Consider the following 14,654-nt stretch of genomic DNA (forward strand, 5'->3'; position numbering starts at 1 on the left):
GACAAAAACTACTATATAAAGAATGGAAACAGTTCATCTGAGAACGATCAATCAAATCAAAAAACTCTCCAGTCACAACACAATAGCTTTACACACCACCAAGAAGAACACACACACAAATTCTACCAACCACTAGTGAACCTTACAGACACACAGTTAAACAGTAAAGTAAGGCAATTATTGGAGAAAGGAATGAAATAGAATGAAAATTCAGAAATAGATAATGATTTCATAGAAAATCTAATTATAAAAGCAGAAAGTGTTTTGACAAGGGAGATAGGAAAGGAAACAGAAGTGCCAACATTGGAGTAGCTAGATAAATAGTAAAATAAATCCATCACATAATAACCAGTATGAAAACCACACAAAAACAACAAAAACGCAGAGTCCTGCGGACTCAGAAAACAGTACTACTTACAGACAAAGAACAAATCAGAAGAATTCCTCTCAGAGAATAACATTAAAATTAAAACCTGACCCAACATACAGATTGCAGCAAAAATTTAAAACACTTAAAAATATAGACATCACACTGGATAACACGGAGAAAAGAAAGTTCACACGGAGTAATCACAATACACCAGTACCAGGAAAAGTAGAAGTGATAGTTAAGAATCTGAAAACTTATAGTCAACTCCGTTATGAATAGATTAAGGAAATACGCACATTTATAGAGCTCATAACAGAAAAAATTACTTCCAATTCAATAATGAATTTTATTTACAACCACATGGATTACCAATAGGGTCGCTAGTTTTAGCAGCTTTAGCAAATATTTTTGTAAACCACATTGAACAGATCATTTTCACAAAAATTTCAATCTGTATATTAAGCAAGCAGTAAAGGAAAACAAAAGAAAAATTCGGCGTAGGTATTAAAATCCAGGGAAAAGAAATAAAAATTTTGAGGTTCTCTGATGACATTGTAATTCTGTCAGAGACAGGAAAGGACTTGGAAGAGCAGTTGAATGGAATGGACAGGGTCTTAAAAAGAGGATATAAAGATGAACATCAACAAAAGCAAAACGAGGATAATGGAATGTATTCGAATTAAGTATGGTGATTATGAGGGAATTAGATTAGGAAATGAGACACTTAAAGTAGTAAAGGAGTTTTTCTATTTGGGGAGCAAAATAACTGATGATGATCTAAATAGAGACGATATGAAATGTAGACTGGCAATGGCAAGAAAAGCGTTTCTGAAGAAGAGATATTTGTTAACATCGAGTATAGATTTAAGTGTGAGGAAGTCGTTTCTGAAAGTATTTGTATAGAGTGTAGCCATGTATGGAAGTGAAACACGGATGATAAATAATTTCGACAAGAAGTGAATAGAAGCATTCGAAATGTGGTGCTACAGAAGAATGCTGAAGATTCTATGGGTAGATCACATAACTAATGAGGAGGTACTGAATAGAATTAGGGACAAGAGGAGTTTGTGGCACAACATGACAAGAAGAAGGGACCGTTTGGTAGGACCTGTTCTGAGGCATCAAGGGATCACAAATTTAGCATTGGAGGGCAGTGTGGAGGGTAAAAGTCATAGAGGGAGACCAAGAGATGAATACACTAAGCAGATTCAGAAGGACGTAGGTTGCATTAAGTACTGGGAGATGAAGAAGCTTGCACAGGATAGAGAAGCATGGAGAGCTGCATCAAACCAGTCTCAGGACTGAAAATCACAACAACAACAACAACAACAGGAGCAAAAGAATGCAACATATAATATTGGTTCAGGTATACAGATGACATCCTTTGGTTAACTGATGAACTACAAACCAAAAATGGAAGGACATACCGACATCAACAAGGTACATAAAAATATAAAATTCATAATTGAAAGGGAACAGAATAACCAAATGAACATTCTGGATATAACAATCAGAAAACAAAACAATAAGCATATTTTTGAAATTTACCATAAATCCACAGCAACGGACAGTATCATTCCCCAATCCTCGAACCACCCACACTCACAAAAGGAAGCAGCACTTCAGTGCATGCTCCATATACTCAGCACAGTGCTACTCACCAGAGAAAGTTACCAAAAAGAACTTGACATAATAGTGCAGATAGCACAAAGCAATGGTTGCTAAACAACAAAATTGAAAGTAACAGCACCAAACACAAACTCTCAGGACGCACAGTACGTAACAACCTCACAGAATGACAAGAAAAATGTGAAAGAAAATGCAAGATGGTACACAATGACATAGAAACACAAACTCCCACATAAAATCACCAACATTTTCAAAATATGGAGAGTAAACATAGCATACCCAACAGACGATTCTATGCAAAACCACACTCTAAAAATGACAGAAAACCGAAGACATAAACCAGAAAGCACGTATATATCAACTGCAGTATAACACGTGTGACCTCAGATTATCAGGCCAAACAGATAGAACATTTTGTGTCCGATACAAAGAACACACGAGAGCCTGGAAGAATGGGACAAACCCTCCACATTTGCAGAACACCTAAGGGAACATAACCACGAACCAACCACTAGAGTAAAAGACATGAAAGTAATTACAATCAACAATAAAAAAACTCCTAAACCAGCAAGAAAATAAGCACGTACAGAAAACCAAAGCAGAAAGGAATAATCTGTTGAATGATCTTGTACACATGTCAAAGAATTCATTGTTTACACTAATGGATAAAATAATAGAATAACACTACAAGAGAGGATTATTATTATAGTAACAATAATAATAATAACAATAATAATTATTATAATACTGTCCAACACCTTTTCACTCACTTGTCCATCAACCCCTCCACAAAACATTTAAACGAAAAGGCAGCTGATTTCCACGGCTTTCCACCTTTCCCTAAAGGTTATTACATTCATATTCAACACTCGACAACTGAAACCACAAACCCCCCCACACTGAAAAAAAAGCATTTACACACACATTCTGACACTCTCTCTCTCTTTCTCTCTCTCTCTCTCTCTCTCTCTCTCTCTCTCTCTCTCTCTCTCTCACACACACACACACACACACACACACACGCAGAGAGAGAGAGAGAGAGAGAGAGAGAGAGAGAGAGAGAGAATGAAAGAAAGAGAGAGTCGTCATGATTAGACGTTAGGTTTCAATATTTATTTTGTTAGGTTGGCAATATATAGATAAACAAACCAAACAGGAGGAGAAATATAATGATGCCACAATATTTACGTTGTTAAAAGCACACTGTTAGAAAAAATAGCTATAACTAGTGGCAAAATAATAATAGTGCACCACAATAAAATTATTAACATAGACAACAGCGTGAAAGAAAAAGTTCGGAATATAAAATTGTGCTTATGTTTCGCAAACACAGTGTTAGTGGGACCTCCAACTAGATGAGACGAAATGCAGGCGCTAACAAACTGTAAGTATTTACTTATTTACATAAAAAATCATAATTTAACTGCTTAATAATCTAAAAATAAGGAAACTGTCTCGCTGAAGATCCCACTGAAGATGCCTTAGAGGGAGAAAAAGAGGGAAAAGCTTCTGGGAGAAATAAATTAAGTAGCTATAGGGAACGGCGGTTTTATCTACGAAGTAAGTAGGACACTATTGGCCAGACCTTCATTCTAAGCATTCTTATAAATATATTGGCAATTGCCACAGCCTTGTGGGGGTTTCCAGAATGGAACATTCACTCTGCAACGGGGTGTGCACCGATACGAAACTTCCTGGCAGATTAAAACTCTATGTCAGACCGAGACTGACACACACACATTCTGAAAAAAAAGGGCAAAGGTTCCGAGTTCGAGTCTCGGTCTGGCTACAGTTTTAATATGCCGCGAAGAGTGAAAGTTTGATTTGGAAATATTGAAAATTTTTTTCCTATGTGTTATGCCTAGGAATAGGACAAATACCACCGAAATCAAAAGTGACACAACAGTGATATCCCCTTTCAAATGTTCTCGTAAACGACGTCAGTAAAACTAGTGTGTTCTTGGCGTCTTCGAACGCCAGCAGTAAAACAGAAACTAACATTGATGAAATGTGCCAAATTTATGTTGTTGCTACCACGCAGTACTTATATAACCTGTTGCCTCTCAAGACCTTTTGCCGCTAACGCGATTTTCTACACTCGAATACAACGTACTTGTTGCTTTCGCAAACAGGGCACTGATGGTGTGGAAATCGAGGACGACTGCACAGAGCTCCAGAGACGCAGCGAGACTGATGTGGGTTGGCAGAATGTCGAGCCATTTTCGCCACTATAGGGGCAGCGCTCCACCAGAAGCGCAGAGGCTGAGATGACAGTCTTACCAATCAGATTCGTCATGTCTTCTGTTGTCTTAATAAGCCTTTTGTTGCATCTACTTCTGCTGACAGAAGACGTGATAGACTATATGTAATCATATTCCGTACGAAACCAAATATTGTAGACGTGCACCATTTGATTGTTCAACAAGCAATAGCCACTTTTTGTAGATTACTCCTTCAGGATTCGGCTTCACTATCAGCACGTCGTATTTGCAGCAGAGCTGCATGTGAAGTCGCTGGAGCACATGAGACGAAATGGAAGCAAAATGTTATTTATTCTGGATCTTTTAGTGCCTACAAGCATTCCGGTAAATGCATTCAATACAGTAAACTATACAGTACAAATTGCTCATTCCCCAACATCGGGCGAAGCAAGTTTCACTCTGATGGACATGAGGAAATACAGGGAAATGAGCAAGCAGCAATCACCTTGGTACAATGTGTCGTTGCCTTTCCGAGTCGGCTCACATCCCGTGTGATGCCTGTAATTAGTGGTAAAAGTAATTACAGTGATATACGCTCAACAAAGAATATTTATCACAAGTAGTGTATCGAACGTTTAGGTTTCTCGGTGACATATAAACATTCCAGGAACTGCTATATAAAGGAAAGACGCTATGTTATATATATCTTAGCGCCTGTCTTTTGATCTTGTTGCTTAGTTCTTGTCTTCGCTTTTCGGTCTGTACGCCATGCGATGTGTAGATGTTTGCTGCCTATTCATGTAATGTTGAATTACCGTTAAAAAAAAATTATCATTGTTGAATTAAAAAAAATTGTTTTTACTGTGAAACGGAACCTCTTCCTCTTCTTATCATTTAGGTAAATGTTGTCAATGCTTTGTACGGGTATTTTGGTATTTTAATTAAATTCCCAAAAGTAGCTTGAAGTTAGTTTTCTTTATTTTTCGCTCTCTACATTCTGGACAATATACATTTTAAAGTTGTTTACGAAGTTCGATTTTCAGTTATCGCTGATCGTTGAGAATTTATCTATATCTAAAAACCACACTAACAGAAGCTTGTACTAACTTTGGCTTGAGCGAGATGAAGTAAAATTTCATAAGTAAAAGAATTTTCAATTTATTGCGGGACAGAAAGAAAAATCTTTAATACCCAAACCATAGATACTTATTCGTAGCAGTAAAATATATCTACGATATCAGAATAATAATTGGCAACATCACGATATTTTCACTTTACGTAATGTATACATTTTTTGTGCGTGCGTGCGTGCGTGCGTGCGTGCGTGTGTGTGTGTGTATGTGTGTGTGTGTGTGTGTGTGTGTGTGTGTGTGTGTGTGTGTGTGTGTGTGGCCGGCCGGTGTGGCCGAGCAGTTCTAGCCGCTTCAGTCTGGAACCGCGTGACCGCTACGGTCGCCAGTTCGAATCCAGCCTCGAGCATGGATCTGTATGATGTCCTTAGGTTACTTGGGTTTAAGTAATACTACGTTCTAGGGAACTGATGTTCTCAGATGTTAAGTCCCATAGCGCTCAGAGCCATTTGGACCATTTGTATGTGTGTGTGTGTGTGTGTGTGTGTGTGTGTGTCTGTGGTTTCTAACAAGCTATAATTTACAGAGGAAGGCGAATTCGCAAGAGGAGGATACCGCAAGAGAAGCAGAAGAAAGAAGATTTAGACGAGAGAAAAGACTGCGAAAGTATCCATCGTAGGAACCTGTCAGACGTCTGGTGGTACATTAGAACAAATCAGCTATGTCACCTAGTGTGGACATAAGAGATATATTGGTGTAATTTACATTCGAAAAGAGGCTTTGAGCTTATACTGACAATACGAGCACGGTAAACTGTTGCCATTGGTCCAGGAACCTGTATTGTATGGTTAGGTGCAGTGATGTTTGGTACTGTATCAACGGGCTGAGCGTCAAACACTGTTTGACGTTGAGAAATGTGAGTAAGTAGGCGATCTATATAATAAAGAGCATATTAGACAGCTGTCCAAGGTTAATACTGAGTGGTGTTTTCTACCATCAGCGATCAATTCTGTCTTGTCACGTTTTACGGTGGAGCAGTGAAAACTGATTTTTCAGTTTTTTATGGTGTTTGATAGTGTGACTGTTTGAAGAAACGTCACAGTATTGTTAGGTTCTGGAGTAGACCCACGTGATTTGTGTACTTCAGCATCGCTGTATTTGCTCCAGACTAGCGTCTACGGGACAAAGATATCTTGATCGCAGGTAGGGATCAGCTAAAATCTGTGCGAACCACACCACCAAATTTTAACTGGGATTTGTCAATACAAAATTCCCGAGTATAAACATTTAAAGTATGTCACATGGGTTCATATTAGCTTTCGATTTATCTCTTTGATAATTGTGTAGCAGTAACTTAGCAGATTAAAATTACGTATGTACTATATGTAACTATTTCAGTGCCCGGACTTTACATAATTTTTCGCATATAAATGTGTTAACATGGTGAGTTACACGGAAGACAACAGTTTTTTCTACTTCATTATTCTGCAGACATTACAAAACCGAGGTGTAAGGGAAAAAAATTGTTGGAAGTAGACTTCTTCCTCGCTTTATTAATACTATGGTACACTACCTATCCCTATTCCCAGGAACACGTCATCATCACATCAACACTCGGATATTTGTATCAGTGTATTTACTTGTGAGAATAACATACAAAAATTTATTTTGTCTGTGGTATTTTTGTTTTGTTCGGTCGCTTGCTTATAGGTTCTTGTATAACAGGACGCGTAGCTCGGCTACAGCTACATCAAGTGCTCTTATAACAGTCTTAACCGAACAGTAACAGCTATAGAAACCAGTTACAGAAAAGGAGAAGCAGCTACTACCGTTATTACAGTTCACTTTTCGGTATCCTCGTCAGTCCCGAGTGCAGATTTTGTGAATGAAAAGCTTACGTTCTCGTGAAGTGTACTGTTCTTGGGCGAAATAAGAATGACAAAGTGAATTTTTTTTTAAATGATGGGATCCGTAAAATTTTTTAGGATATGTTTAAAGTAAATGCTATTTATGATAGAAAATAATTGAAATATGTGCACTAAACGGAAAATTCAATGTGAAACACCTAAAAGCTACGAAAACAACGTAACTGGAATGTGAAAATATAAATAGCTGCCAACACATTCCCAGTGCGACATCGTAAATAATATGTCGCTATATTGCTGTGATGAAATAAACAATCTAGAAGCTCTTCTGCGAACGTAGTACAACTAGCACTCCTGAAAGAAAGGATATTGCGGAGACATGGTTTAGCCACAGCCTAGGGGATGTTTCAGGAGTGCTAGTTCTGCAAGGTTCGCAGGAGAGCTTCTGTAAAGTTTGGAAGGTAGGAGACGAGGTACTGGCAGAAGTAAAGCTGTGACGACGGAGCGTGAGTCGTGCTTGGGTAGCTCAGATGGCAGAGCACTTGCCCGCGAAAGGCAAAGGTCCGGAGTTCGAGTCCCGGTCCGGCAGACAGTTTTAATTTGCCATGAAGTTCCTTAACACCAAATGATTGCGTGATAGAGTAATCATGGTTTACGCGTACGAGGAAACGGTGTTTGCGCATCAATTGCCGACACAGATGGAAAACCGCCTTAAAAACCATCCACAGACTGAGTGGCACACAGGACCTCAACACTAATCCGCCGGGCGGATTCGTGCCGGGGGAGCAGCGCTTTAGACGGCTCGTCCTCAAAATAAATATGCAATGCTAATGTTCAAATGACTCTGAGCACTATGGGACTAAACTGCTATGGTCATCAGTCCCCTAGAACTTAGAACTACTTAAACCTAGCTAACCTAAGGACATCACACACATCCATGCTCGAGGCAGGATTCGAACCTGCGACCGTAGCAGCCGCACAGTTCCGGACTGCGTGCCTAGAACCGCAAGACCACCGCGGCCGGCGCTAATGTCCTTGCAATACATAACGTCGACTATTGAGTTTAAGTTCGTAACTATTTTGGTATTTTAGAGAAGAGAAACCTTAAGCGCTTCTGCTTCTGTAGTCTCAGTATCAAATGTTCACCAATATCAATTTACTTCAGTATTTAACACACATTATATATCAATGTCATTCCAGAGATATTACGTCGGTTCCACACTAACGGAATAACACGTAATTGTCATTTAACATCCAAAGGTTACAGTAAACCTGCAGTGGTGCATCGGAAACTGCTAGTGGACTCCCAAGAAACATGCGAAGCTCAGACGAGTTGAAGTGTTACCCCCAGTCACTAAAAACAAACAGAAATTATCTTTAACTTTTGAAGGCAGTGCGATGAACACCTTTTTAAGCATATCACGCAACCTGCTGGGAACATGCAGAGATAGAAAACAACTGATGCAATGAAAGTACATGGTGTAAAATGTATCTTACAATTAGGCGAAACAAGTCCGGTTTATTAGTTGAGCTGACGAGGTCAGATACCGCAGGCACGTCGGAAAAACGGGACTGCCACAAGAACCCGTGGCCTAATGTCGGTGCTTATACAACCGCATCGGAGTCGAGCTACGTTGCATATAGGCTGTCAAACGGAAACTCTTGGAACGCCCCCTGCAGTAACGTACCTTGAATATAATCTCGACGCTGCGGACGAGACTCACACTGGTCTTGAGCACGTGCGAGGCGGTGAAGTCCTTGAGGTCGACTATGATGATGTCGCCGAGCGAGTAGTCCTCTGCGAGCAGGACCTCGGTCCACATGAGGATGAGCTTGTAGCACAGCAGCGGGTCGTAGCACTGGGGGTCCGCCGCCACGTCCAGCGTGCACGTCACGCGCAGGCCTTCGGCAGTGAGCGGCGACGTCGAGAACGTCTTGCTGCGCAACACCATCAACACTGAAGCACCGTTCACACAGTTGGCAACACGCAGATTTTTCAAATTAACCGTAGTCTTGGGAGAATCTTAGGTTATATGAAACGTGTAATATTTGGAGATTCGTTTCTGGCATTCAGTGAAAGTGAAGTGAAGTGTTTCAGATAGAAGTCTTCAGTAGTCTATATCAGAAGTTCTGAGTACAAGAAATGTAATCTCCGGTTCTCGACAGCATTGTCATTACTAGTGTAGCAGTCGATCACCAGCGTGTGAGTCAAGTTCCTGTCACGTTGCTGAGCAGTCTGTAGAAAATTAGTAGAACACATGTGTGAAACAAGAGGATGTTTCTTTTCGGTAATACAATTTTGTAACACCTGATCTAAGACATTCATCTAATTTGTGACGAGTCTGAACGATGCAAATTGTAGCTTGAGTTTTTTCTACTGGTTCGGGTCAGTTTGATTGTAGAGACGAAATTAACCCATAGTATGTCCTTACCAGTTCTTTACCATTACAGTAACTACTTATTTGACACAATTTTATTTTTTATAAGAAACAGAAACTGCAAATGTTAGAATTGTCAAGGAATCAAAGTTTTGCAATACAGTTTCTGAATGTAGTTGAATTTCCATGCATTGCACTCAGGCAAGTTACACTACTGGCAATTAAAATTGCTGCACCACGAAGATGACGTGCTACAGACGCGAAATTTAACCGACAGGAAGAAGATTCTGTGATATGAATGATTAGCTTTTCAGAGCATTCACACAAGGTTGGTGCCGATGGCGACACCTACAACGTGCTGACATGAGGAATGCTTCCAACCGATTTCTCATACACAAACAGCAGTTGACCGGCGTTGCCTGGTGAAACGTTGTTGTGATGCCTCGTGTAAGGAGGAGAAATGCGTACCATCACGTTTCCGACTTTGATGAAGATCGGATTGTACCCCATCACGATTGCGGTTTATCGTATCGCGACATTGCTGCTCGCGTTGATCGAGATCCAATGACTGTTAGCAGAATATGGAAGCGATGGGTTCAGGAGGGTAGTACGTAACGCCGCGCTGGATCCCAACGTCCTCGTATCACTAGCAGTCGAGATGACAGGCATCATATCCGCATGGCTGTGACGGATCGTGAAGCCACGTCTCAATCCGTGAGTCAACAGATGAGGACGTTTGCAAGACAACAACCATCTGCACGAACAGTTCGACGACGGTTGCGGCAGCGTGGACTATCAGCTCGGACTGCCGTTATCCTTCACGCTGCATCACAGATAGGAGCGCCAGAGATAGTGTTTTCAACGATGAACTTGGATGCACGAATGAAAAAAAAACGTCAATTTGTCGGATGAATCCAGGTTCTCTTTACAGCATCATGATGGTCGCATCCGTGTTTGGCGACATCGCGTTGAACGCACAGTGGAAGCATGTATTCGTCATCGCTTTACTGGCGTATCACCCGGCATGATGGTACGGGGTGCCACTGGTTACACGTCTCCGTCACCTCTTGTTCGCGTTGACGGCACTTTTAACAGTAGCCGTTACATTTCAGATGAGTTACGACCTGTGGCTCTACCCTTCAATCAATCCCTGCGAAACCCTATATTTCAGCAGAATGATGCACGACCGCATGTTGCAGGTCCTGTACGGGCCTTTCTGGATACATAACATGTTCGACTACTGTCCTGGCCAGCACATTCTCCAGATCTCTCAGCAATTGAAAACGTCTGGTCACGGAGCAACTGGCTCGTCACAACTTATGATGAACTGTGGTATCCTGTTGAAGCTGCATGGGCTGCTGTACCTGTACACGGCATCCAAGCTCTGTTTGACTCAATGCCCAGGCGTATCAAGGCAGTTATTACGGCTAGGGGTGGTTGTTCTGGGTACTGATTTCTCAGGATCTATGCACCCAAACTGCGTGAAAATGTAATCACACGTTATTTCTAGTATAATATATTTGTCCAATGAATACCCTTTTATCATCTGCATTTCTTCTTGGTGCAGCAATGTTAAAGGCCAGTAGTGTAAATTGTCATCAGGTCCGGGCTAGGTGAAGTTCAGCTTTGATTTCATTTCTTTCTCAGACACACTTGTCATTACAACGCAGCATTACGTTCTCGCGTATGTATTACTTAGACGGCAGGATTTTATTTAGTTAGTTTTGATACGTAAATTTGCAGTGAAGTTCTTACATAAGCATTTTGGACAGTTATTCGCGGGAAATTCTGTTTGTAATTTTATGTCGAATTTTTACTCTGTTAGTTTCTGTGTACTGGAATTACAAGAAAAGCACTGTGAAATCACGAATAGTAGCACTGTTCGCTGCGCCACACAATACGTTATGTTTACTATTTATTTTTGGTAAAAGTTGATTTCAATATAGTTCCACAGTTTCAAATGGATCCGGCGACTCTGTTCACGAGATAGTGTTTACGTAAGGACACCATTCGATTGTATAGGCTCACATGAAAACAGAGACAGGCACCAAAGTTAATTCAAAACCGGTTTACATGCCCAACAACAAATAATAAATAAAACATCTACAACAGATAACAATTGTTTGGTCCAACAGCCATCACCGGATTTTTGAGATGAAAATAAACATTCAGGCACTTCAAAGTTCGCCAACCATGAATGTTAATTTGTAACTTCTATCGGAAGGTGGGGGAGTGGAAAGTTTAGCACTCCTAACAGCTTTGATGTTGTCCGTTGGGAATTACTGTCCTGCTCTAACCTCTTCATCTGAGGACAGCACTTGCACCTAACTCCGCAAGCATCTGTCCGGTATATTCTAATGTCTCTTTTTTCATACAGCTTTTCCCCTAGTACTATGGAAGTTATTCCCTGGTGACTTATTCCGGTCCTTCTACGTATTTCTCTCCTCAGCGGTTATGTGGAGAACTGCATTTCTTATGATTTACCTAATTTTCATCAATCTTCTACAGAATATCATCCCAAACGCTTCGAAGTTCTTCATCTCCCGTTTTTCCATTGACTAATCACTTCCAAACAATGCTATGCACCAAATTCCCGTTCTCAGAAACTCCTTGTTCAAATTAAGGCGAATGAAGATAGTAGTAACTGGCCAGGAATCCCTTTTTTACCTCTGCTGATCTTGTATCATCCTTTGCTTCGACCCTAAGGTGTAATATTGCTTCCAAGATATAGGAATTTCTTCGTTCCCATTACTTTGTGGCCTATTACAAAACACATTTATAAATTTAGCTAACTGCCTCATAAATGCAGTGACACAAAGGACGAGTAGCCTTTAAATTAACTGATTAACAATAAACCCAATAATTAACTGAGAAAAAAGCAAAAGAAATTAAAGAAAGTGTATAAAATAAGGGAAAACTGTTTAGAAAAAAAAATGACCCGGGGCTAATAAGAATAGTCGTAGAAGGGCACTTGGGAGAGAAGAACTGAGGGACGAAGAAATTTCAGATCCTAGATAATATACTATACAGGAGCGTCAAGAAGCAAGCTGTGTATGGACCGTAAATGGGAACGCACAGGACCTGCTGTCATTGCAGAAACACAATAATGACTGTAATAAATGAAAGTTATAACTCATAGCTTTAGGTTTTAGGCGATAAGAGTGGTGACAATTTTCTAATAGGAAAATATTTAAACAGAGTAATTAAATGTATGACAGTTTTGTCAAAAGTAAGGTTCATTTCCAAGTAAAATTTTTTGGCGAATCTATGGCAATTTCACCTTGGCTCTCTCATGCCACTCCATAACCACAATAATATTTGTTGATGATTCATGATACGTCTTGTTACATACAATACAGGTAGCAACTACATTTAATAGCAAGTTTAGTAAAATGATGTAAGAAAACGTTGTGTAACTCAAAGGACCGTTTCGAAAGTAATGGTATAACGCAAAATATGCCTGGAGTTACAGATGACAGGAAATAAAATGCATGCAAAAGATGTATAGCAATGATGAGGTTGCTATCAAAGGTGACGTCAGCTGTTTTATCAGCAGGAGGGGGGGGGGGGAGATATTGGTGTTTAACTTCCCGTCGACAAGGAGATAATTAGATACAGAGTACAAACTCGGATTAAGAGAGGAAATCGGCAGTGCCGTGCCAAAGGAACCATCTTGGCATTTTCCTGAAGCGATTCACGGACATCGCGGAAGACCTAAATCTGGATGGCCGGACGCGTATTTCAGCCCTCGTCCTCCGAAAGCGAGTCCAGTGTGCTAACCACTGCGCCACATTGCCCGGTGCTGTTCTATCACAGTGCGGTAAGTTCATCAGCATGCAGCAACAGTAGAAGAGGCAACGGTATAGAGAGGCGGTCCGTCACCTAACGGTGCTCCGGGACCACAAGCTCGTTCTGATTTCGCTTGCCTTCCTAGTTTCCTGTGCTTTCATAACAGCTTCATTCTCACGTGTCGCAAATTCTGAAACCCCTGTATTATTATTTTCCTCACCTATATACGATGGGGGCTTTATAGTCAAAACCAGTGTTGTATAACAATTAACTGAGAAGTGACAGACTGCGAACTGTACAGTTTATTTAGATACGAACGTACCTAGGTGTAATGACCCAATTGAAACATGACTCTCAAATACTTGAAACTGCAGGCAAACGTTTACCTGAAATGCGTAAAAACTCCTACCAATAGCAGTTTGTGACTCAATGTTGTGTAAAAATGGACTATGGCTCAAAGGACAAACCCAGAAGAAGAAATTTGAAGAATGAGAAATGAGTCACTACTGAGATAATCAAGTTAGATCGAAAAAAAAATTATAATAGCACTCTTGCTAAAACCTTACTACAATATCGATAAGACATGCTAATAAATCAAGGAATTTCAATCTTCAAATTTAATCTTTTAAATTGAGGCCATTGTTTGATATTAGGAAAATTGTTTTGGCCTGCCTTTTATGTTCGTGCTTCGTGCGACGCAGGTTATTTTGCTTCCAGGGCTGCAGAGTTTCTTCACTTTGTCTAAATCGTGGTCCCCAAATCTGATCACTATCCTTAATTCATCTCTGGTACTCCTCATTACTTTCGTTTTTCCTCGGTCCACTCGCAATACATTATCTGTACTTATCAGAATATTCATTCCTCCTCGCTTTCTCTCAATCCAGCAAGGTGAACAAATCTAATAGTTGTTATTCTTTCAACCCGGATTTAGTACCCATCGGGAAGATATTTCAGTTCTCTCACTGCTTCTTCAATGTACAGGTTAAACATCAGGGAAGAAAGACACCCATTTTAATCCGAGAGTTTTGTTCTTTGTCATCCACCCCAATTGTTCCTTCTCTTTTCTCGTACTTTGTACATATTGTGGTTTACTCGCCTTTCCGTAAGGTTTACTCCATTGTTTCTAGAAACAAAAATTTCGCATTTTACATTGTCTAGCGTTTTCTGTAGTTTGACAAATACTATGAACGCGCCTTGATAATTTCGTAACTCTTGCCCACATTATCAACTTCTGCATCAGACTAAATCTCTCGTGCCATTACCATGTTTAACGCCAAACTGATCCCCACCTAAAGATACCAACAATTTTCTTTTTACATTTATGCACGACTTGTATAGCGGAATATGCTATA

General features: G+C 40.2%; 1 protein-coding gene across 3 annotated transcripts in view; it reads right to left on the reverse strand.

The window, feature by feature from the left end:
• Positions 1–14,654, reverse strand: part of LOC126365811 (alpha-tocopherol transfer protein-like) — a 111,343-nt gene that overhangs the window by 55,296 nt on the left and 41,393 nt on the right. For all 3 annotated transcript variants that reach the window (XR_007566263.1, XM_050008400.1, XM_050008401.1), the window contains exon 4: positions 8,824–9,073. Coding sequence is in view for 2 of the 3 variants with exons in the window: in XM_050008400.1 (XP_049864357.1) it covers positions 8,824–9,073 (250 nt within the window). In the remaining variant the exon portion in view is untranslated. The remainder of the gene's footprint in view (positions 1–8,823; positions 9,074–14,654) is intronic.

Source organism: Schistocerca gregaria, chromosome 4, assembly GCF_023897955.1.
Source record: "Schistocerca gregaria isolate iqSchGreg1 chromosome 4, iqSchGreg1.2, whole genome shotgun sequence".
NCBI classification, from domain to species: Eukaryota; Metazoa; Arthropoda; class Insecta; order Orthoptera; family Acrididae; genus Schistocerca; species Schistocerca gregaria.